At 28.4% G+C, this 23,490-nt stretch overlaps 1 protein-coding gene across 2 annotated transcripts; it reads left to right on the forward strand.

Moving 5' to 3' along the window:
• The first annotated feature begins 7,145 nt into the window (after positions 1-7,145).
• On the forward strand, positions 7,146-23,432 carry LOC135127683 (uncharacterized). Of its 2 annotated transcripts, none has more exons than XM_064054237.1 (7): positions 7,146-7,288; positions 7,345-7,416; positions 7,473-7,620; positions 7,672-8,584; positions 13,457-13,664; positions 13,716-13,914; positions 22,870-23,432. In XM_064054237.1, the coding sequence occupies exons 2-7, from the start codon at positions 7,409-7,411 to the stop codon at positions 23,029-23,031; spliced, it is 1,638 nt and encodes a 545-aa protein (XP_063910307.1). In that variant the 5' UTR covers positions 7,146-7,288; positions 7,345-7,408; the 3' UTR covers positions 23,032-23,432. The 2 variants fall into 2 exon arrangements, with proteins under 2 accessions (XP_063910307.1, XP_063910306.1); XM_064054236.1 differs by lacking the exon at positions 22,870-23,432 and adding an exon at positions 13,966-14,712.
• Positions 23,433-23,490: the final 58 nt, after the last annotated feature.

Here is a 23,490-nt window from a genome sequence, read left to right on the forward strand (position 1 = left end):
AACTGTTGATGATACCAAACGTAGAGGCTTAACGGTTTCTTCGTATGTCTGTAGTGGAGTACTAACAGTTGTTGGGCTGCAGGGCATGGGTCAGGACGAGAAAAAATTGTGTCTGCGGCGTGTGTACGCTAGACGTGTAGCGTTTGGTAATTGATGGGAGATGGGAGTGTTTGGAAGAGGTCGGTTTAGAGGGCAAATTGTCTGGAATTAAGAATTTCGAAAATTGACTGAGCCGTTCTAAAATTTGGCGAAATTTGCTTACTGATTTTCGAAAAATAGGTTTGAAAATTCATATAGTAATAGTTCTTAAAAAATCAAAAAGCAGAAAGAAATAGTAACAATAATATTGAGAAACTTGAAGAGTCTTAAAACGAGGAAACTATTTTTTGCAGAAACAATGTAATTTAAGCATTTCAAGCTTCTATTTCTTTTGTGTTAACTTGGCGTAAATCACGTCAGGCTTTTATTATTTTAATGGAGTAGAACTAATGGCTCTAATTTAATAAGGAAACTAGAATTTACTACGATATTACCTAAAGAAAAAATAAATTCACAACAGAAATAAATTTTTAAGCCACTTCAATTTTTTTCGTTCGTGTCACCATTATTCGTCCTAGGAAAAAGTTCGTAAAGACACTTGGGTGTAAACTGGTATTATCATACTTATATATTTATGAAACTTACACAACTATGCAATGCCTCATATTGTAATAAGCTTTTATTGCACTTGTGACGTAATTTTTATCTAAATTAAATCTAATATATGGAAACACTTTAGCTTTTTTATCATCATTCTCTTTTTGGTTTTTTCGGTTTAGAATTTTTGACGTCCCATTTTTCAATTTTCTGATTTTTCGATTTTTCAATTTTTCAATGTTTTAATTTTCCATTTTTTACATGTCTTAATTTTTTTCCTACTTTGTCATTGTTTCGAATTTTCAAATTTTCGATTTTTTCATTTTTCGGCTTTTCGATTTTTCTGCCTCTCGATTTTTCAATTTTTCGAGTTTCCGCTTTTTCAATTTTTAATTTTTCGTTTTTACAGCTTGAGGAATTTTCGTTTCGTTTTTCAATTTTTCGATATTTAGATTTTTCGGTTTTTCAATTTTTCATTTTTTGATTTTTCAGTTTTTTGAGTTTCCGATTTTTTGATTTTTTAATTTTTCAGTGTTTTTATCAATTTCTCAATAATTCAATCTTTCAATTTTCAGATTTTCGAAACTTTCAATTTTTGGTTTTTCAGTTTTTGAAATGTTGCATGTTTCAGTTGATTTTCTAACTTTTCAATTTTTGATTTTTCTATTTTTTGGTTTTTCCGGTTTACAGTTTTTCGGGTCAATTTTTCGACTACATATTTAATTTTTCGAGTTTTCAGCTTTCCCATTTTTCAATTTTTTAATTTTTCGATATTTTGATTTTTCAATTTTGTTTCAAATTTTCCAAAGTTTCAATTTTTTATCGTTCAGTGTTTCGATTTTTCGATTTTTCAATTTTTCAATGTTTTAATTTTCCATTTTTTCCGTATTTTAATTTTTTTCCTACTTTGTCATTGTTTCGAATTTTCAAATTTTCGATTTTTTCATTTTTCGGCTTTTCGATTTTTCTGCCTCTCGATTTTTCAATTTTTCGAGTTTTTGCTTTTTCAATTTTTAATTTTTCGTTTTTACAGTTTGTGGAATTTTCGTTTCGTTCTTCAATTTTTCGATATTTAGATTTTTCGGTTTTCCAATTTTTCATTTTTTGATTTTTCAGTTTTTTGAGTTTCCGATTTTTTTTATCTATTTCTCAAAAATTCAATCTTTCAATTTTCAGATTTTCGAAACTTTCAATTTTTGGTTTTTCAGTTTTTGGATTGTGCATGTTTCAGTTTGATTTTCTAATTTTTCAATTTTTCGATTTTTCTATTTTTTGGTTTTTCCGGTTTACAATTTTTGAAGTCAGTTTTAATTACATATTTAATTTTTGAGTTTTCAGTTTTCCCATTTTTCAATTTTTTGATTTTTCGATATTTTGATTTTTCAATTTTTTTTCAAATTTTCCAAAGTTTCAATTTTTTTTTGTTCAGTGTTTCGATTTTTCGATTTTTCAATTTTTCAATGTTTTCATTTTTCATTTTTTCCATGTTTTCATTTTTTTCCTACTTTGTCGTTGTTTCGAATTTTCAAGTTTTAGATTTTTGGATTTTTCGATTATTTATTTTTCAATTTTTTTAGACATTCAAATTTTTCGATATTAAGATTTTGTTTTTTCAGTTTTTCAAGTTTTACAGTTCGTCAAATTTTCAATTTTTCATTTTTCAGTCTTTAGATTTTTATTTAATTTTTCATTTTTCCACTTTTTCAATTTTTTAGTTCTCCAGTTTTCTAAGTTTAAAATTTTCCGATATCGTGCATCGATTATTAAATTGTTCGACTTTTCAGTTGTTCAATTTTTCAATTCTTTGATGTTTCGACTTTTCACTTTTCAATTTCCCGATTTTTTGATTTTCAGTTTTACAATTATTATTTTCCGATTTCTCAAATTTACGATATTTCAGTGTCGTTTTTTTTGGTTTTTCCGGTTTACAATTTTTGACGTCAATTTTTCGATTACATATTTAATTTTTTGAGTTTTCAGTTTTCCCATTTTTCAATTTTCTAAAGTTTCAATTTTTTATCGTTCAGTGTTTCGATTTTTCGATTTTGCAATTATTCAATGTTTTAATTTTTCATTTTTTCCATGTTTTCATTTTTTTCCTACTTCGTCATTGTTTCGAATTTTCAAATTTTCGATTTTTCAGTTTTTCAATTTTTTATTTTTTGATTTTTCAGTTTTTTGATTTTCCAGTTTTTTGATTTTTCAGTGTTTTTATCAATTTCTCAAAAATTCAATCTTTCAATTTTCAGATTTTCGAAACTTTCAATTTTTGGTTTTTCAGTTTTTGAATTGTGCATGTTTCAGTTTGGTTTTCTAATTTTTCAATTTTTCGATTTTTCTATTTTTTCGTTTTTCCGGTTTACAGTTTTTGACGTCAATTTTTCGACTACATATTTAATTTTTTGAGTTTTCAGTTTTCCCATTTTTCAATTTTTTTGATTTTTCGATGTTTTTTCCATGTTTTCATTTTTTTCCTACTTTGTCATTGTTTCGAATTTTCAAATTTTAGATTTTTGGATTTTTCGATTATTTATTTTTCAATTTTTCAGTTTTAGACATTCAAATTTTTCGATATCAAGATTTTGATTTTTCAGTTTTTCAAGTTTTACAGTTCGTCAAATTTTCAATTTTCCATTTTTCAGTCTTTAGATTTTTCATTTAATTTTTCATTTTTTCACTTTTTCAATTTTTTAGTTCTCCAGTTTTCTAAGTTTCGAATTTTCCGATATCATGCATCGATTATTTAATTGTTCGACTTTTCAGTTATTCAGTTGTTCAATTTTTCGATATTTTGATGTTTCGACTTTTCACTTTTCAATTTCCCAGTTTTTCGATTTTCAGTTTTACAATTATTATTTTCCGATTTCTCAAAGATACGATATTTCAATGTCTCGTTTTTTTATTTCTCAATTTTTGATTTTCTGTGTTTCGATTTTTCAATTTTTCAATGTTTTAATTTTTCAATTTTCCAATTGACCACTTTCCAATTCAATCAAACCAAACTTTATTGATGTTGAAAACTGAATTTTTCCATGTTTTAATTTTTTTCCTACTTTTTAATGTTTCGAATTTTCAATTTTTCGATTTTTGGATTTTTTGATTATTTATTATTTCAATTTTTCAGTTTCAGACTTTAAAATTTTTCGATATCACATTTTCGACTTTCCAGTTTTTCAAGTTTTACAGTTCGTCAAATTTTCAATTTCTCGATTTTTGGATTTTTTGGTTATTTAATTTTTCAATTTTTCAGTTTTAGATTTTAAAATTTTTCGGTATCAAGTTTTCCAATTATCAATTTTTCAAGTTTTACAGTTCGTCAAATTTTCAATTTGTCATTTTCCAGTTATTAGATTTTTTAATTAATTTTTCAATTTTTCAATTTTTCAATTTTCCAGTTTTTTAAGTTTTCAATTTTCCGATATCATGCAACAGTTATTTAATTGTTCGACTTTTCAGTTATTCAATTGTTCAATTTTTCGATTTTTCGATGTTTCGACTTTTCATTTTTTCAATTTCCCGATTTTTCGATTTTCAGTTTTATACTTGTTATTTTCCGATTTCTCAAGTCTTGTTTTTTTATTTTTAAATTTTTGATTTTCAATTTTTCAATTCTCCCATTTTTCCAATTTGTCACTTTATTTTAATTTATCTCTTTTCAATTTTTCCATGCTTTAATTTTTTTCTCAATATTCTGAATTTTCAATTTTTCAATTTTTGGATTTTTTCATTATTTATTTTTTCAATTTTTCAGTTTTAGACTTTAAAATTTTTCGATATCAAGATTTTGATTTTTCAGTTTTTCAAGTTTTATAGTTCTTCAAATTTTCAATTTTTCAATTTTTCAATTATTCAGTTTTTCTATTTCATGAATTTTCAATTTTCCTGTTATTCTTGTTTCCGTTTTTTTGCAATTTCTTGATGGTTAAATTTTTCAATTTTTCGGCTTCTCATTTTTCGATGCCTTTTTTCCATGTTTCTTTTTTCCCAATTTTTTTATTTTTCTATTTTTCAGTTTTTTGATTTTTCGATTTTTCAATTTTTCGATTTTCCGGTTTATTAAATTTTTCAGTTTTTAGACTTTAAAATTTGTCGATTTAAATTTTTCTTTTTTTTTTCTTTTTCTACTTTCAAATTTTTCATTTTTTTACTTTTTCGATAGTTCGATATTTAGATTTTTCAAATTATCAGTTCATCAATTAATCGACTTTTCCACTTTCCATGCTTTCAACTTTTCAATTTTTCAGTTTTTCGATTTTTCGATTATGTATTCGATTTTCAGATTTTTCGATTTTTCGATTTTCGACTTTTCAACTATTTGATTTTTGAGCTTTTCAGTTTAATTTTTCGAATTTTCGAATTTCGGATTTTTCGATGTCTCAATTTTTCAATATCAATTTTTCGGTGTTTCAATTTTCCGATGATGTATTTAATTTTTTGATTTTACAGTTTTTTAATTTTTCAAATTTATGAGTTTTCGATGTTTCAAGTTTTTTTTCAATTTCTTCATATTTCCAATCTTACAATTTTGTAATTTTTCGATTTCTCGATTTATTAAATTTTTCAGTTTTTAGACTTTAAAATTTTTTGATATCAATTTTACGATTTTTTGATTATTCGATTTGGCGATTTTTCGATTTTTCGGTTTTTCGAATTTCAAATTTGTCGAATTTTCGATTTCTTGATTTTTTAATTGTTCAACTTCTCGATTTTTCGATTTTTCAGTTTTAAAACTATTTAATTTTTGCAGTTTTTCAATTTAATTTTTCGAAATTGAAATTTTGGATTTTTTGATGTTTGGATTTTGAAATTTTCCGATTTTCGATTTTTCGCCTTTTCAACTATTTGATTTTAGAGTTTTTCAGTTAATTTTTTGAATTTTCGAATTTCGGATTTTTCGATGTCTCGATTTTTCGATTTTTCTAATTTCAAATTTGTCGAATTTTTGATTTTTTGATTTTTTAATTGTTCAATTTTTCGATTTTTCGATTTTTCAGTTTTAAAACTATTTAATTTTTCAGTTTTTCAATTTAATTTTTCGAAATTGAAATTTTGGATTTTTTGATGTTTGGATTTTTCAATTTTCCGATTTTCGATTTTTCGACATTTCAACTATTTGATATTTGAGTTTTTCAGTTTAATTTTTTGAATTTTCGAATTTCGGATTTTTCGATGTCTCGATTTTTCGATTTTTCGATTTTTCAATTTTTCAATATCAATTTGTCGATTTTCAATTTTCCGATGATGTATTTAATTTTTTGATTTTACAGGTTTTTATTTTATCAAATTTATGATTTTTCGATGTTTCAATTTTTTTTCAATTTCTCCATATTTCCAATGTTATAATTTTGTAATTTTTCGATTTCTCGATTTATAAAATTTTTCAGTTTTTAGTCTTTAAAATTTTTCGATATCAATTTTTCGATTTTTCAAAGTTCCTACTTAATTTTTTGTTTTTTCGAAAATCATTACTTCATCGACTTTTCGACTTTTAGTTTTTTCGACTTTTTAACTTTTCAATTTTACGTTTTTTTGATTATTCGATTTTTCGGTGTTCAGTTTTTCAACTATTTAATTTTTCAGTTTTGCAATTTAATTTTTCGAATTTGGAATTTCGGATATGTCGATGTTTCGATTTTCCGAACTTCCGATTTTTGGATTTTTCAATGTTTCATTTTCTCACTTCGGTTTTTTTAATTCCCTATTTAATTTTTTGATTTTTCAAAATTCATCAATTTAGCGACTTCTCGACTTTTCGTTTGTTCGACTTTTCGACTTTTCAATTTTTCGATTTTTTAATTTTTTGAATTTCGATTTTCGATTTTTCGATTATTCGGCTTTTTGATTTTCTAATTGTTCATTTTCTCCATTTTTCGATTTTTCAACTATTTAATTTTTCACTTTTTCAATTTAATTTTTCGAATTTTGGAATTTCGGATTTGACGATGTTTCTTCGATTTTTCGATTTTCGGATATTTTTCAATTTTTCATTATTAATTTTCTTGATTTTTCAATTTTTCGATTATCTGTTTAATTTTTTGATTTTACAGTTTTTCAATTTTTCAAGTTACTGATTTTTCGAAGTTTCAATTGTTTTTTTCAATTTCTCCATATTTTCGATTATTCAAATTTACAATTTTGTAATATTTCGATTCCTCGATTTATTACATTTTTCAAATTTTTAAGTTTTGATTTTCCAGTTTTTCGCTTTTTCATTCTGCGATTTTAAACTTTTTCAAATGTCAGCTTGAATATATTTTTTTTTTTGTGGAAAAAAATTGCGAAACAAAAAATCGAGAAATGAAAAATTTAAATCGAGAACTTGAAAAAGCGAAAATGGGAAAATTTCTTTGAATTTGATGTCGATTTATGGTAATTCGTGGGCACGGTTATGGAAATTGATTAAAATTGAAGTGTTCTGGCGACATCTAGTGTGCGTGGAAAAATGACAGCTAACGATATTGACGCGACGTACTTTCTATTTTACCGACAATTCAAATTTGACATTTTTTTACTGTTTTCACGTTTGACGTTTCTCATAACCTGTTTTGTAATATGTACATAATTAATTTTTAAATTTTTCTTACAAAAACACCCCTCAGCACATGAAGAAATTAGCTTTAAGTAAATTTTTACGTTTGCCGCAAACGTATAAGTAAGTTACAATAATTCCCCGGACTGTGACAACACCCCCAAAGTAACTTGTTTCAGTATTAATCTAGTTTTGAAAACAACCCACAAACACAATTTATTAACCGACTAACAATAACCTAAAATGGAGCGGTAAGCCCTACTAATCTAAGCAGTGAACACAACTCTCAATATCATTCAATTGGCAGAGAGCTACAAGGATCAGGACCCCCCGAACCCACTGAACCTGATAAAGATAAGAAATCAGAAGACGCAAACGTTCCGCAGCCTCCAAGCCCCAACGCCTTGAAGGTTGCAGCTGCTGAGTGTTTAAACAGCTGGGTGAATTATCTCCAGGTTAGTTAATTCGAAATATAATCAAAAAGTCACTCGAAATTTTGCGTCCAGATGCTCAACAGCATGTGCACTGCCGGGCTCCGCCTCTCCCAGTCCCTCTCCACCCTCGCCCAAATGCAGAACGCCCACTTAGCCAACCTGTGCCAAACCAGCTGGGAAGAACTCACCAAAGCCACGATTTTCGCCTCAAATTCCGTCAAAACCCACATCGCGGCAGCCATGCAAGACATGAGCATCGGCGACACCTTCACTGAAAGCGACGCCCAAAGACAACAAGACCACAACCAGCAAATCATCACCGAGAACCTCCTCACCTTCATCAACCTCCAGTACCAGTTCTCCATAGCCGGGTGTGAGTGCTTCGGCTCTATGGCCATGTGCCCCTCTTGTCAAGCCACCCCCGGGGGCATCCACGACCCCGACTGCAGCATGGCGGCGCTGCAGCAGTGTTTCGCGCGACTCTCCATGCACGAGTCGCGCTCGCAGACCTCCAGCCCCCATTTCTCCACGCTAGACAGCCCCAAAGGGGCGGAGTTCCAGCGGCAGCAAAGTCCGTTAGGTGCGGAGCCGAGAGGGCCGTCGCCTTATCAAGAGGTGCACAGGGGGCCGAGCCCCATTCACGCGTTTTCTGAGACCATTCGGGGACCGGGGCCTATCGAGACCATCAGGGGGCCGTTTCCGAACCCGGGGCAGCTGTTCTCGATGAAGTCGCCGTTTCCGGGGAGGGGGTCGCGGTCGCCGCTGCATTTTCCGCTGTTTCCGATTAGCGGGCAGAGGAGGTGGTCGGAGGCGGCGGCGGCCGAGGTGGTGGGGGATAGTGGGGACGGGACGATGCGGAGGTGGTCGATGCCGTGGGACTGCGGGCGGGTGGAGGCGGGGCCGTGGCAGCAGAGGTACTTGCCGTCGAAGTTGGTGGTGCCGCCGGCGAGTACGTCGCAGGATAGGAGTCGGAGTACTACTCCAGGTGGGTTTTCACAAATGTTCACTGGTACACCACTGACTGTTAGATCGTTATGCAACAAATGTCAACTTTTTTTCACAATTTGTGTCACACCAAAAGGCAAAGTCCAATCTTTTATCAATATACAAAATATACACACAAAGGAATTGTAAGAAACTTCATTCAAAATTATTTTAATTTTAATTTGTGTTTGATTAATTCTGTGTTCGCAAGACATGTAACATTCACAATTCAACCGATTACTGTTGTTTAAAGAACGATAAAACTGTGAATTTATTTGAAATTTAGTCTAAAAGTCTTAGAAAATACATTTTCCAAGTGTTTTATGAAACAATTTTGCATGAAACTGGAAATTCAAGGGTTAAAAAATGCTGTTTAAGTTTAAAATTTACCTCAAATGCGCGCGTACACATGTATTTTTTTTGTCCTCCGGTTTTTGGTCGCCTTTTTTGTTTTTTTTTTACTTTTTCTGTCTGTTTTTGTTGTTTTTTAGCAATTTTTTTTTATCATCTATTTTTGGTATTTTTTTGGATCTTTTTACTACAATTTTTGCGTTTTTTGTTGTTTTTGAGTTGTTTTTTTTCCACAATAAAAAAAGTCGACTTAAAAAGGGCCACAAAAATACAATTAAAAAAGGAATAAAAAACGACAAAAATGTACTACTAAAAAAAAGGTACGTCAAAAAAGACACCAAAAACGACAAAAAAATTTAAACCAAAAAAAAAGGACAAAAGAGACGATAAGAACAAACGACAAAAAATATTATAAAAAAACCAGACAAAAAATGGCAGCAAATAAATATGACAAAAAAAGACTAAAAAAAAAGGCGATAAAAATCGAACAAAAAGCGACAAAAAGGGTCACAAAAATACAATTAAAAAAACGATGAAGAAAAGGGGGAATAAAACAAACAAAAAAAAACGGCGACCAAAAAATATGACAAATAGATTAGACAAATAATAACTAAAAAAACATTTAAAAACAGCATGCATAAAATGATAAAAAAGTTAAAAAAGTTTAAAAAACAAAAGAAGAACAGATGAGAAAACAGATGATAAAAAATGGATTGAAAAACGAGACAAAAACGGTGGTAAATAAATGTGACAAAAATACAAAAAGAAAGCCGACAAAAATGGAACAAAAAACGCCAAAAAAGCCACAACATTGTGGCAAACAAATATGATTAAAAAATATAATAATAAAAAAACAAAAAAGAGAAAAAATTGCCTAAGAAAGGACGACATAAAAATGTGACTAATTAAAAACGTGTTTTTTGAACATATTTTGTGTTTTTGGGCACCTGTTTTTACATTTTTGTGGCCTTTTTTCTTGTCTTTTTTTAAATAATTTTTTGTCGTCTATTCTTGCTTTTATTGTCTTTTTTTTACTTTCTTTGACTCCTTTTTTTGTCGTTTTCTTGGTCGCTTTTTGAATTTTTTGTCGCATTTTTGAGGACTTGAGGACTTTTTGTTGTATTTTATTCCTTTGTTTGTGGTTTGTTTTTTCACATTTTTATGGCATTTTTTGCCATCTTTTTTTGGTCGTGTTTTCGTTTCTTCTTGTTTTCTCTTATTTCATTTATTCATATTTTTTTGGCCGCATTTTGTATTTTTTTGTAATATTCTTTTGTTGTTTTTTTCACCAATTGTTTTGTCCTTATTTCTTCTTTTTTTGTATGGTTTTTGTTATCTTTTCTGTTGTTTTTTTAATTATTTTGTCGTGTTTTTTTAAATCTGATTCTTATGGCCTTTTTTTAATCGGCTTTTTTTTGTTCTGACTTCTGTCATATTTTTTTATCGCAATTTGGTTGCGTGTTTCGCGTTTTTTATTTTTTAACTTTTTTTTGTAATGTTTGAATGTGGTTTTTAATCTTTTTCCTCGGCCTTTCGGAACGCAATGTTTTTGTCGAAAAAAAGAAAAAAATGGCCTTAGAAAAGACGACAAAAAAGACTAAAAAAAAACAGATTTTTTAATAATATTTTTGAGTTGCCTTTTCGTGTTTTGGCGCCAGTTTTCGGATTTTTTGTCGCTTTTTTAATTTATTTTTGTTTTCACATTTTTATTGCCTTTTCGTAACTCCTTGTTTTTTCTCGTATTTCATTTATTCATATTTTATTAGCCGCATTTTGAGGCCCTTTTTTTTCATTTTTTTTTGTATTTTTGTCACCTTTGTTTAATTTTTTGTGGTCATTTTTTAGTAGGATTTTTTGTTTTTCTTTTTTACGTGTATTTACTACTATTATTGATCCGTTTTTAGTCCCTTTGTTATCTTTTTTGCCGTCTGTTCTTGCCTTTGTTGTCTTTTTAACCCCATTTTTTTGTCGATTTTTTGTCGTTTTTTGAATTTTTTGTCGCATTTTTGGCGCCTTTTTTTAGTGATTTTTTATTCTTTTTTTTGTGATTTTTTTCACATTTTTGTAGCCTTTTTTGTCAACTTTTTTTGGTCATCTTTTCGTGATGCCTCTTCGTATCTCCTTGTTTTTTCTCGTATTTCATTTATTCGTATTTTGTTGGCCTCATTTTGTGGCCTTTTTTGTCGTTTTTTTTTTTTAGATTACTTTTTTGGTAAAATTTTTTTGTTGTGTTTTTCGGCGATTGTCGTTATTTTTTCTTCTTTTTTTTTAGTTGTATATTTTTTGTCGCTTTTTTGTCATCGTTTTTGTTGTTTTTTGTTCTTTTGGCGTGTTTTTTTTTTGTCTTGATTCTTATGGCCTTTTTTAGTCGTTTTTTTTTTAGTCTGACTATTTTCTGTCATATTTTTTTATTGTGGTTTTTAATCTTTTTTATCACACTTTTGTAACGCAATGTTTTTGTCGAAAAAGAGAAAAAATGGCCTAAGAAAGTTCCATAAAAAAAGGCTACAAAAATGTGTCTAAAATACCTCTTTTTTTTTTAATTGTTTCTTCATGTTTTTTGGCGCGCTTTTTCGCATTTATGTGACCTTTTTTCTTTTGTTTTATTTCTTTTTCAGTATTTTCGTCTCCTTTTTTTTTCATTTTTTGTGGTCATTTTTATTAGGTTTTTGTTATTCTTTTTTACGTTCATGTACCACTATTTTTGGTCCGTTTTTAGTCCATTTTTTATCTTTTTTTTGTCATCAGTTCTTGCCTTTGTTGTCTTTTTTACTCCCATTTTTTTACGTTTTTTTTTCCGCTTTTTTGAATTTTTCGTCGCATTTTTTTAGGCTTTTTTTTTGGTGATTTTTATTCCTTTTTATTAGTGATTTGTTGCCACAATGCCCTTTTTTGTCAACTTTTTCGTCTTTTCATTGTGCCTTTTCGTATCTTCTTGTTTTTCCTCGTATTTCATTTATTCATACTTTATTGACCGCAGTTTGTGGCCTTTTTGTCATCTTTTTGTAATTCTTTTTTTTTATTGTAATTTTTTTCTTATTCTTTTGGCCTTTTTTAGTACGGCTTTTTTTATTCTGACTTATTTTCGGTCATTTTTTAATCATATTTTTCTGTCGCAGTTTGTTTGCATTTTTTGCGTTTTTTTTTTCAAATTGTTTTCTCTTTTTTTACTGCGGTTTTTAATTTTTTTTGTTGTCCTTTCGTAATGAAATGTTTTTGTCGAAAAAGAGAAAAAAATGGCCTTGGAAAGGACGACAAAAAAAGGCTACAAAAATGTGACTAAAAACGTGATTTTTTTAATTATATTTTTGAGTTGATTTTTTGTTTTTTTTTTTTGTGCCTATTTTCGCATTTTTGTGGCCTTTTTTTAGTGTCTTTTTTTTTAAATTCGTTTTTAGTAGTGTTTGTGGCTTTTTTTTGTATCATTTTTTAAGTAGACTTTTTTGTTCTTTTTCATTATTTTTTGATTCGTTTTTAGTCCCTTTTTTAGCTTTTTTTGTCATCTGTTCGTGCCTGTATTTGTTTTACTTCCTTTTTTTGACTCCCATTTTTTGTCATTTTTTGACGCTTTTTGAATATTTTGTCGTATTTTTGAGGCCGTTTTAGTTGTTTTTGTATGCCTTTTTTTAGTGATATTTTTCGTCACATTTTTATGAACTTTTTTGTCATCTTTTTTGTTTTTTATTCTTTAGGCGTGTTTTTTTTATCTGATTCTTATATTACCTTTTTTAGACGGCTTTTTCCCCTTTTTTTTCGTGTATTTCCCTCTCTTTTTTTTCGGTCAAATTTGTTGCAGGTTGGTTGGGTTTTTGGTGTTTATATATATATATTTTTTTCTCTTTTTTTTTATTTTTTTACAGCAGTTTTTAAATCTTTTTTGTTGTCCTTCGTAACGCAATGTTTTTGTCGTTGTTTTGGATCTCCTTTTTTTTTATTTTTTTTTTTTTAATTCCTTTTTTCATTCATACTTTTTTGCGCATTCTTTGTCGGTGTTTTATCACTTACTCGTTTTTTTTATGGTTTATATAAATTTTTTTTGTTTCGTTTTTCTGCTGTCATCTTTTTTGTCGTTGTTTCTTATTGACATTTTTTGTGTTTTTTTGACTTTTTTTCCCAGTAATATTTTTTGTCATTTGTTTTTTGTTTTTTTTGCACCTTTTTGCCTTTTTTTTAACTTTCTTTATTGTCGCATTTTTTGTGGCTGTTTTTGTTGCCCATTTTGTCTCTTTTTTCATCGTTTTTATCTTGTCCTTGCTGAAAAAAACTTACTTTGCCTGTAATTAAATAATCTGGACATTTTTCAAGAATTTCAACATTTTCAAAATCTGTAAAATTTTGAATTATGTCGAAATGTCATAATATGATTCAAAAGAACCAATTTGTTTACGCAGTTCGTCCAGACAGTTTATGACGTCACCTCAAAATTTTCCAAATAAATAAATAATAAAAATAATTTGAATTTTAAATACATTTTGAACGTAATAAAATTCCAATAACCAAAAAAAAATAAATTTTCTTGCAGAAGCAATACCTCAACCCGGCACCATCACCAGCGGCGAAGGCTTAGCCGAAGCCATCCAGTTACTCTCGTGCCGCCCCACTCGCCAATCGATACCTCAAACAGCACTGCCAGGACACCCTCTTCCCGGAGGACCCTTCATACCCCCGTGGGCCGAAACCCACGAAGAACGAATGCACAGACGCATGTACCCAGGCCCGGCCTCCCAGCGGTAAAAACCAAAATCCCGAACAGTCAATTCTTAAATCACTCCACGTTATAGAGGCAACTGGCAGTCCATCGACGTCCCCCACGCCAGCGGCATGTCCGTCACCGAGCACTACGACATATTCCCACCAGGGCTTCCACTAACCTCTAGGAAAAGCAGCTCATCCACGGACTCGTCGTCATGTCTTTCCATACACAGCAGATCCACAACGAGCAGCTCGGAACGCGGCTCGGACAGTGCCGCCAGCGGTGGCGTACGTACAATTTAATTATTTAATTTTTCATTTTTTAATTAAAATATCTAGGACGCAATTCGGCTGCACACGAATTTGTACTCCATGTGGAGCGGTAGCGAGCACTTGCCATTTATACGACTGCCAGAGTCGCAAGAGCCACAGGACGACAGCGACACGGACGATCCTCCTACGGAGAAGAGCGGAAAAACGCCTTTTCCTAGACCAACTTAAGTGTCATATTGCTAAGTTAAGTCATTTTTTATGAGGCCGTCAAGGTTAGTGATTTTTTTATTGATTCAAGGAGATGAGAGGCAAACAGGGGTTTAGCGTAATATAAGGACCAATTATTTATAATAATCGATTTTTAAAGTAGTGTTTTGTATTCCGGTATTCACGTGTTTGGTGTTCTGTATTATGATGGGACGTGTGTAATGACGTAGAGGAAGGTGGGGCAAGTTATAACAGTGTGTCCCCCTTTCTCTACTTTTGTTATTATTAGACTGTATCTCAAGTAAAACTAAAACTGCATGAATGCATATACACTACAGCTGTGAAATGTCTAATTTTCTCGTTTAGATGTTCGATGTTTTTCTAGTCATGTGTTGTACAGGGTGTTTGAAAAGAAAATCGAACGACTTATGTAGCTCAAATGAGAAACTATAGCGTTTCTCGTCTCAGTGCAATCGCACTTTTGAAACACTTTGAACAAGGTTTGTCTGGTACAAACAAACATGTCCGTTTTACGGATTATTTATTTTATTAGTGTTGATTCTTATATATAAAATTTTATACTGATAATAAAATGTACAAGTACAATTACCTAACACTTATTTTCCCCTAAAAACAATTTCGGTAACTTCGAAAACAAGTTAAAACTTTCAAAAAGTCTTTAATTTAAAGCGTCTGCTTGTCAAATTTTGAGTGAAGTTCACAAGTTGAGTGCGTCGTCGGAATTGTGCCAGGTCCTGCAACCTTTCATGAAAACCACGGTACAGTTTAGGGTGATTATGTTGTGGGATTCTAGGGGAAGCAGTCCTGGTTGGTCGCCGCTTTCTGCGCAAAAAATTAACATGATCTGAAATGATCTGAATTGATGATAAAACAACCGTGATTTAAGACATTTTATCCACTAAAACCATGTTTCCCTCAAGATTGTTTAAACTCTTTTACTAACAAAGCATTGTGGATATTACTTGAAATGATAATTATTATTTTACCTAGACACAAATATTAAATTATATGATTCTTTTGAAATATTTTTATTTATTTCACGCTTACGATTTTATCAAACCTATGATCTCTTTTAATAATAATAATAATATTAATATATATTTGTCCACCAGAATACTTCTTCCTAAAAGGGACAAAAATATTTGTGTACGATGTATTAAAATAAATTACAATTATCTACCAAATAACAAAAAATTAAATTTTTACACTAATTACTGCTAAGAAAAATTAATTACTGCAATTAATTTGAAAAATAAGGGCAAAATGTCACTAAAGATTCTGGAAAGTCGATTTCTTTAAAAAAAATAGATTTATTATTGAATTTTTGGATTTTATAATTTCTCAATTTTTTAATTTCTAGATTTTCAGTTCTACGATTTCTCAATTTTCCGATGTTTCAGTTTTACGTTTTTTCAGTTTTTCTCCTTTTCAATTTTACGATCTTTAAATATTTGGATTTTTCACTTTTGACTTTTATAAACTCTCAATCTCAATGTTTCCATTTTTTAATTAATCGATGTTTTGATTTTTCTATTTCTTGACTTTCGACTGTTCCGATTTTTCGGTTTTTCAATTTTTTAATTTCTCAGTTTGTGAATATTTCAGTTTTGAGATTTTCAATTTTACCATTTTTCAGTTTTTCTTTAATTTTTCAATTTTTCGAAATTTCAGTTTTGGGATTTTTCAAATTATTTATTATTCAATTTTTCCATTTTACAATTTCTCAATTTATCAGTTTCTCGATTCTCAATTTTCCGATTTTTCATTTTGTTTTTTCAATTTTTCTACTCTTTAATTTTACGATTTTTAAATATTTCGATTTTTCAATTTTTCAAATTTGGCTCTTATACATTCTCTGTTTTCAGTTTTTTATTTCTTCAAATTTTCAATTTTTTAGGTTTTTGATTTTTTAATTTTTCAATTTTTTACGGTTTCGATTTTTTGACTTGACTTTTTGAGTTTTCGATTTTTCAATTTTTTAGTTTCTCAGTTTTTGGATATTTCAGTTTTTCAATTATCCAATTTTTCAAGTTTTTGATTTTTTAATTTTTCAATTTTTTAAGCTTTTGATTTTTTGACTTCACTTTTTGATTTTTCGATTTCTCAATTTTTCAATTTTTGGTTACTTCAGTTTTGGGATTTTTTAGTTTTTCTTTCATTTTTCAGTTTTTCTAAATTTCTGTTTATTTATTATTCAATTTTAAATTTTTTCCATTTTCAACTTCGCTAATTTCGATTTTATCGATTTTTCTATTTTCCCGTTTTTCCGATTTTTCTCCTCTTCAATTTTGCAATTTTTAAATATTTCAATTTTTCAAATTTGACTTTTATAAATTCTCTATTTTTCGATTTTTCTTTTCTTCATTTTTCAATTTTTTAGGTTTTTGATTTTTTAATTTTTCAATTTTTTAAGGATTTGATTTCCAATTTCACTTTTTTAACTTTTCAGTTTTTTAATTTGTCAGTTTTTGAATATTTATTTCAGTTTTGAGATTTTTCAGTTTTTCCATTTTTTAGTTTTTCTTTCATTTTTCAACTTTTCGATTTCTGGATTTTCAATCTTCCGATGTTTCAGTTTTACGTTTTTTTCAATTTTTCTTCTCTTTGATTTTACGATTTTTCAATTTTTTTCTTTTCTAAATTCTCAATTTTACGATTTTACAATTAATCCATGTTTTGATTTTCCCGTTCTTAATTCTTCAGTTTCTCGATTTTTCGATTTCAGTTTTTTGTTTTTTTAATTTTTCAATTTTTCAATTTTTTAATTTCTGATTTTTTGGATATTTTAGTTTTTGGATTTTTTAGTTTTTCTTACATTTTTCAATTTTGCGATTTTCAATTTTTCGATTTCTCAATTTATCAAATTTAACCTTTATAAACTCTCTGTTTTTCGATTTTCCATCTCTTCAATCCTTCAATCTTTTAGGTTTTTGACTTTTTAATTTAGAATTTTTTAAAGTTTAATTTTCGACTTCCCTTTTTTGACTTTTTGATGTCTCAATATTTCAATTTTTTAATTTTTCAATTTTCGGATATTTCAGTTTTTCCATTATTCAGTTTTTCCCTCATTTTTCAAAATTTCAGTTTTGTGATTTTTCAGATTATGTATTTTATTATTCAATTTTTCGATTTCACAATTTTTCAATTTCTCGATTTTCAATTTTCCGATGTCTGAATTTTACGGTTTTTCAATTTTTCTCCTCTTCAATTTTAGGATTTCTAAATGTTTCGAATTTTGACTTTTATAAACTCTCAATTTTTTCAATTTTTAATTAATCCATGCTTCGAATTTCCCATTTCTTGACTGTTTTGCAATTCTTCAACCTTTCAATTTTTCTGGTTTTTGATTTTTCAATTTTATATTTTCAGACGAGGAAATTTAAAAAAAAAATTGTAACTTGATTTTCGCAGATACTTTTTTTAATTTCTCAGTTTTTGGTTATTTCAGTTTTGGGATTTTTCAGTTTTTCTTGCATTTTTCAATTTTTCGAAATTTCTGTTTTGGGATTTTTCTGTTTGTTTATCATTCCATTTTTCAATTTTTAATTTTTTCAATTTCGCGATTTCCAATTTTTTCCTCTACGATGACTTTTATAAACTCTGTTTTTCGATTTTTCACTCTTCAATTCTTCAATTTTTCAGGATTTTGATTTTTCAATTTTATATTTTTTAAGGTTTCGATTTTTCGACTTCACTTTTTTGATTTTTCGATATCTCAATTTTCCAATTTTTTAATTTCTCAGTTTTTTGTTATTACAGTTTTGGGATTAATCAGTTTTTTTCAGTTTTTCGAAATTTCAGTTTTGGAACTTTTCAGTTTATTTCTTATTCAATTTTTCGATTTTACAATTTTTCAATTTCGCGATTTTCAATTTTTCGATTCCTCAATTTACCGATGTTTCAATTTTACGTTTTTCCAATTTTTCTCTCATTCATTGTACGATTTTCCTTTTTTGCCTTTTTATAATCTCAATTTTTGATTTTTTCAATTAATTGAGTTTTGATTTTCCCATTTCTTGACTTTCGACTTTTCGATTTTCCAGTTCTTCAATTCTTCAATTTTTTTATTTTTCAATTTTTCGATTTTCTTTGAGGTTTCAATGTTTCGACTTCACTTTTTTGATTTTTCGGGTTCCCAGTTTTTCAGTTTTTTAGATTGGGAATTAGGTTTTGGGATTTTTCAATATTTCAAGTCTTCTGGATTTTTCGATTTCTCGATTTTTCATAACAATTCTTCGACATTTCATTCCGTAAATTTTTCCAATTTTTAAATTTTGATTTTTCAAATTTTCGATTTTTTTAATTTTTCATTTTTTAATTAAAATATTTAGTACCCAATTAATCTTCACACGAATTTGTACTCGATGTGGAGCGGTAGCGAGCACTTGCCATTTATACGACTGCCAGAGTCGCAAGAACCACAGGACGACAGCGACACGGACGATCCTCCTACGGAGAAGAGCGGAAAAACGCCTTTTCCTAGACCAACTTAAGTGTCATATTACTAAGTTAAGTCATTTTTTATGAGGCCGTCAAGGTTAGTGATTTTTTTATTGATTCAAGGAGATGAGAGGCAAACAGAGGTTTAGCGTAATATAAGGACCAATTATTTATAATAATCGATTTTAAAAGTAGTGTTTTGTATTCCGGTATTCACGTGTTTGGTGTTCTGTATTATGATGGGACGTGTGTAATGACGTAGAGGAAGGTGGGGCAAGTTATAACAGTGTGTCCCCCTTTCTCTACTTTTGTTATTATTAGACTGTATCTCAAGTAAAACTAAAACTGCATGAATGCATATACACTACAGCTGTGAAATGTCTAATTTTCTCGTTTAGATGTTCGATGTTTTTCTAGTCATGTGTTGTACAGGGTGTTTGAAAAGAAAATCGAACGACTTAGATAGCTCAAATGAGAAACTATAGCGTTTCTCGTCTCAGTGCAAACGCACTTTTGAAACACTTTGAACAAGGTTTGTCTGGTACAAACAAACATGTCCGTTTTACGGATTATTTATTTTATTAGTGTTGATTCTTATATATAAAATTTTATACTGATAATAAAATGTACAAGTACAATTACTTAACACTTATTTTCCCCTAAAAACAATTTCGGTAACTTCGAAAACAAGTTAAAACTTTCAGAAAGTCTTCAATTTAAAGCGTCTGCTTGTCAAACCTTTCATGAAAACCACGGTACAGTTTAGGGTGATTATGTTGTGGGATTCTAGGGGAAGCAGTCCTGGTTGGTCGCCGCTTTCTGCGCAAAAAATTAACATGATCTGAAATGATCTGAATAGGATGATAAAACAACTGTGATTTAAGACATTTTATCCACTAAAACCATTTTGCCCTCAAGATTGTTTAAACTCTTTTACTAACAAAGCATTGTGGATATTACTTGAAATGATAATTATTATTTTACCTAGACACAAATATTAAATTATATGATTCTTTTGAAATATTTTTATTTGTTTCACGCTTACGATTTTATCAAACCTATGATCTCTTTTAATAATAATAATAATATTAATATATATTTGTCCACCAGAATACTTCTTCCTAAAAGGGACAAAAATATTTGTGTACGATGTATTAAAATAAATTACAATTATCTACCAAATAACAAAAAATTAAATTTTTACACTAATTACTGCTAAGAAAAATTAATTACTGCAATTAATTTGAAAAATAAGGGCAAAATGTCACTAAAGATTCTGGAAAGTCGATTTCTTTAAAAAAAATACATTTATTATTGAATTTTTGGATTTTATAATTTCTCAATTTTTTAATTTCTAGATTTTCAGTTCTACGATTTCTCAATTTTCCGATGTTTCAGTTTTACGTTTTTTCAGTTTTTCTCCTTTTCAATTTTACGATCTTTAAATATTTGGATTTTTCACTTTTGACTTTTATAAACTCTCAATCTCAATGTTTCCATTTTTTTATTAATCGATGTTTTGATTTTTCTATTTCTTGACTTTCGACTTTTCCGATTTTTCGGTTTTTCAATTTTTTAATTTCTCAGTTTTTGGATATTTCAGTTTTGATATTTTTCAATTTTACCATTTTTCAGTTTTTCTTTAATTTTTCAATTTTTCGAAATTTCAGTTTTGGGATTTTTCAAATTATTTATTATTCAATTTTTCCATTTTACAATTTCTCAATTTATCAGTTTCTCGATTCTCAATTTTCCGATTTTTCATTTTATGTTTTTTCAATTTTTCTACTCTTTAATTTTACGATTTTTAAATATTTCGATTTTTCAATTTTTCAAATTTGGCTCTTATACATTCTCTGTTTTCAGTTTTTTATTTCTTCAATTTTTCAATTTTTTAGGTTTTTGATTTTTTAATTTTTCAATTTTTTACGGTTTCGATTTTTTGACTTGACTTTTTGAGTTTTCGATTTTTCAATTTTTTAATTTCTCAGTTTTTGGATATTTCAGTTTTTCAATTATCCAATTTTTCATGTTTTTGATTTTTTAATTTTTCAATTTTTTAAGCTTTTGATTTTTTGACTTCACTTTTTGATTTTTCGATTTCTCAATTTTTCAATTTTTGGTTACTTCAGTTTTGGGATTTTTTAGTTTTTCTTTCATTTTTCAGTTTTTCGAAATTTCTGTTTATTTATTATTCAATTTTAAATTTTTTCAATTTTCAACTTCGCTAATTTCAATTTTATCGATTTTTCAATTTTCCCGTTTTTCCGATTTTTCTCCTCTTCAATTTTGCAATTTTTAAATATTTCAATTTTTCAAATTTGACTTTTATAAATTCTCTATTTTTCGATTTTTCTTTTCTTCATTTTTCAATTTTTTAGGTTTTTGATTTTTTAATTTTTCAATTTTTTAAGGATTTGATTTCCGATTTCACTTTTTTGACTTTTCAATTTTTTAATTTGTCAGTTTTGAGATTTTTCAGTTTTTCCATTTTTTAGTTTTTCTTTCATTTTTCAACTTTTCGATTTCTGGATTTTCAATTTTCCGATGTTTCAGTTTTACGTTTTTTTCAATTTTTCTTCTCTTCAATTTTACGATTTTTCAATTTTTGTCTTTTCAAAATTCTCAATTTTACGATTTTACAATTAATCCATGTTTTGATTTTCCAGTTCTTAATTCTTCAGTTTTTCGATTTTTCGACTTCAGTTTTTTGTTTTTTTAATTTTTGATTTTTTGGATATTTTAGTTTTTGGATTTTTTAGTTTTTCTTACATTTTTCAATTTTTCCAAATTTCAGTTTTGGGATTTTTCAGTTTATTTATTATGCAATTTTTCAATTTTGCGATTTTCAATTTTTCGATTTCTCAATTTATCAAATTTGACCTTTATAAACTCTCTGTTTTTCGATTTTCCATCTCTTCAATCCTTCAATCTTTTAGGTTTTGACTTTTTAATGTTGAATTTTTTTAAGTTTTAATTTTCGACTTCCCTTTTTTGACTTTTTGATGTCTCAATATTTCAATTTTTTAATTTTTCAATTTTCGGATATTTCAGTTTTTCCATTATTCAGTTTGCCTCTCATTTTTCAAAATTTCAGTTTTGTGATTTTTCAGATTATGTATTTTATTATTCAATTTTTCGATTTCACAATTTTTCAATTTCTCGATTTTCAATTTTCCGATGTCTGAATTTTACGGTTTTTCAATTTTTCTCCTCTTCAATTTTAGGATTTCTAAATGTTTCGAATTTTGACTTTTATTTCTTTACTGTTTCTTGACTGTTTTTCAATTCTTCAACTTTCAATTTTTCTGGTTTTTGATTTTTCAATTTTATATTTTCAGACGAGGAAATTTAAAAAAAAATTGTATCTTGATTTTCGCAGATACTTTTTTTAATTTCTCAGTTTTTGGTTATTTCAGTTTTGAGATTTTTCAGTTTTTCTTGCATTTTTCAATTTTTCGAAATTTCTGTTTTGGGATTTTTCTGTTTGTTTATCATTCCATTTTTCAATTTTTAATTTTTTCAATTTCGCGATTTCCAATTTTTTCCTCTACGATGACTTTTATAAACTCTGTTTTTCGATTTTTCACTCTTCAATTCTTCAATTCTTCAGGATTTTGATTTTTCAATTTTATATTTTTTAAGGTTTCGATTTTTCGACTTCACTTTTTTGATTTTTCGATTTCTCAATTTTCCAATTTTTTAATTTCTCAGTTTTTTGTAATTACAGTTTTGGGATTTATCAGTTTTTTTCAGTTTTTCGAAATTTCAGTTTTGGAACTTTTCAGTTTATTTCTTATTCAATTTTTCGATTTTACAATTTTTCAATTTCGCGATTTTCAATTTTTCGATTCCTCAATTTAACGATGTTTCAATTTTACGTTTTTCCAATTTTTCTCTCATTCATTTACGATTTTCCTTTTTTTGCCTTTTTATAATCTCAATTTTTGATTTTTTCAATTAATTGAGTTTTGATTTTCCCATTTTTTGACTTTCGACTTTTCGATTTTCCAGTTCTTCAATTCTTCAATTTTTTGATTTTTCAATTTTTCGATTTTCTTTGAGGTTTCGATGTTTCGACTTCACTTTTTTGATTTTTCGGGTTCCCAATTTTTCAGTTTTTTAGATTGGGAATTAGGTTTTGGGATTTTTCAATATTTCAATTCTTCTGGATTTTTCGATTTCTCGATTTTTCATTTCAATTCTTCAATATTTCATTCCGTAAATTTTTCCAATTTTTAGATTTTGATTTTTCAAATTTTCGATTTTTTTTATTTTTTATTTTTTAATTAGAATGTTTAGGACGCAATTAGGCTTCACACGAATTTGTACTCGATGTGGAGCGGTAGCGAGCACTTGCCATTTATACGACTGCCAGAGTCGCAAGAACCACAGGACGACAGCGACACGGACGATCCTCCTACGGAGAAGAGCGGAAAAACGCCTTTTCCTAGACCAACTTAAGTGTCATATTACTAAGTTAAGTCATTTTTTATGAGGCCGTCAAGGTTAGTGATTTTTTTATTGATCAAGGAGATGAGAGGCAAACAGGGGTTTAGCGTAATATAAGGACCAATTATTTATAATAATCGATTTTAAAAGTAGTGTTTTGTATTCCGGTATTCACGTGTTTGGTGTTCTGTATTATGATGGGACGTGTGTAATGACGTAGAGGAAGGTGGGGCAAGTTATAACAGTGTGTCCCCCTTTCTCTACTTTTGTTATTATTAGACTGTATCTCAAGTAAAACTAAAACTGCATGAATGCATATACACTACAGCTGTGAAATGTCTAATTTTCTCGTTTAGATGTTCGATGTTTTTCTAGTCATGTGTTGTACAGGGTGTTTGAAAAGAAAATCGAACGACTTATAGCTCAAATGAGAAACTATAGCGTTTCTCGTCTCAGTGCAATCGCACTTTT

This window comes from Zophobas morio, unplaced genomic scaffold (assembly GCF_036711695.1).
Source record: "Zophobas morio isolate AGI-343-1 ecotype UQ-CSIRO unplaced genomic scaffold, CSIRO_AGI_Zmor_V1 ptg000012l, whole genome shotgun sequence".
NCBI classification, from domain to species: domain Eukaryota; kingdom Metazoa; phylum Arthropoda; class Insecta; order Coleoptera; family Tenebrionidae; genus Zophobas; species Zophobas morio.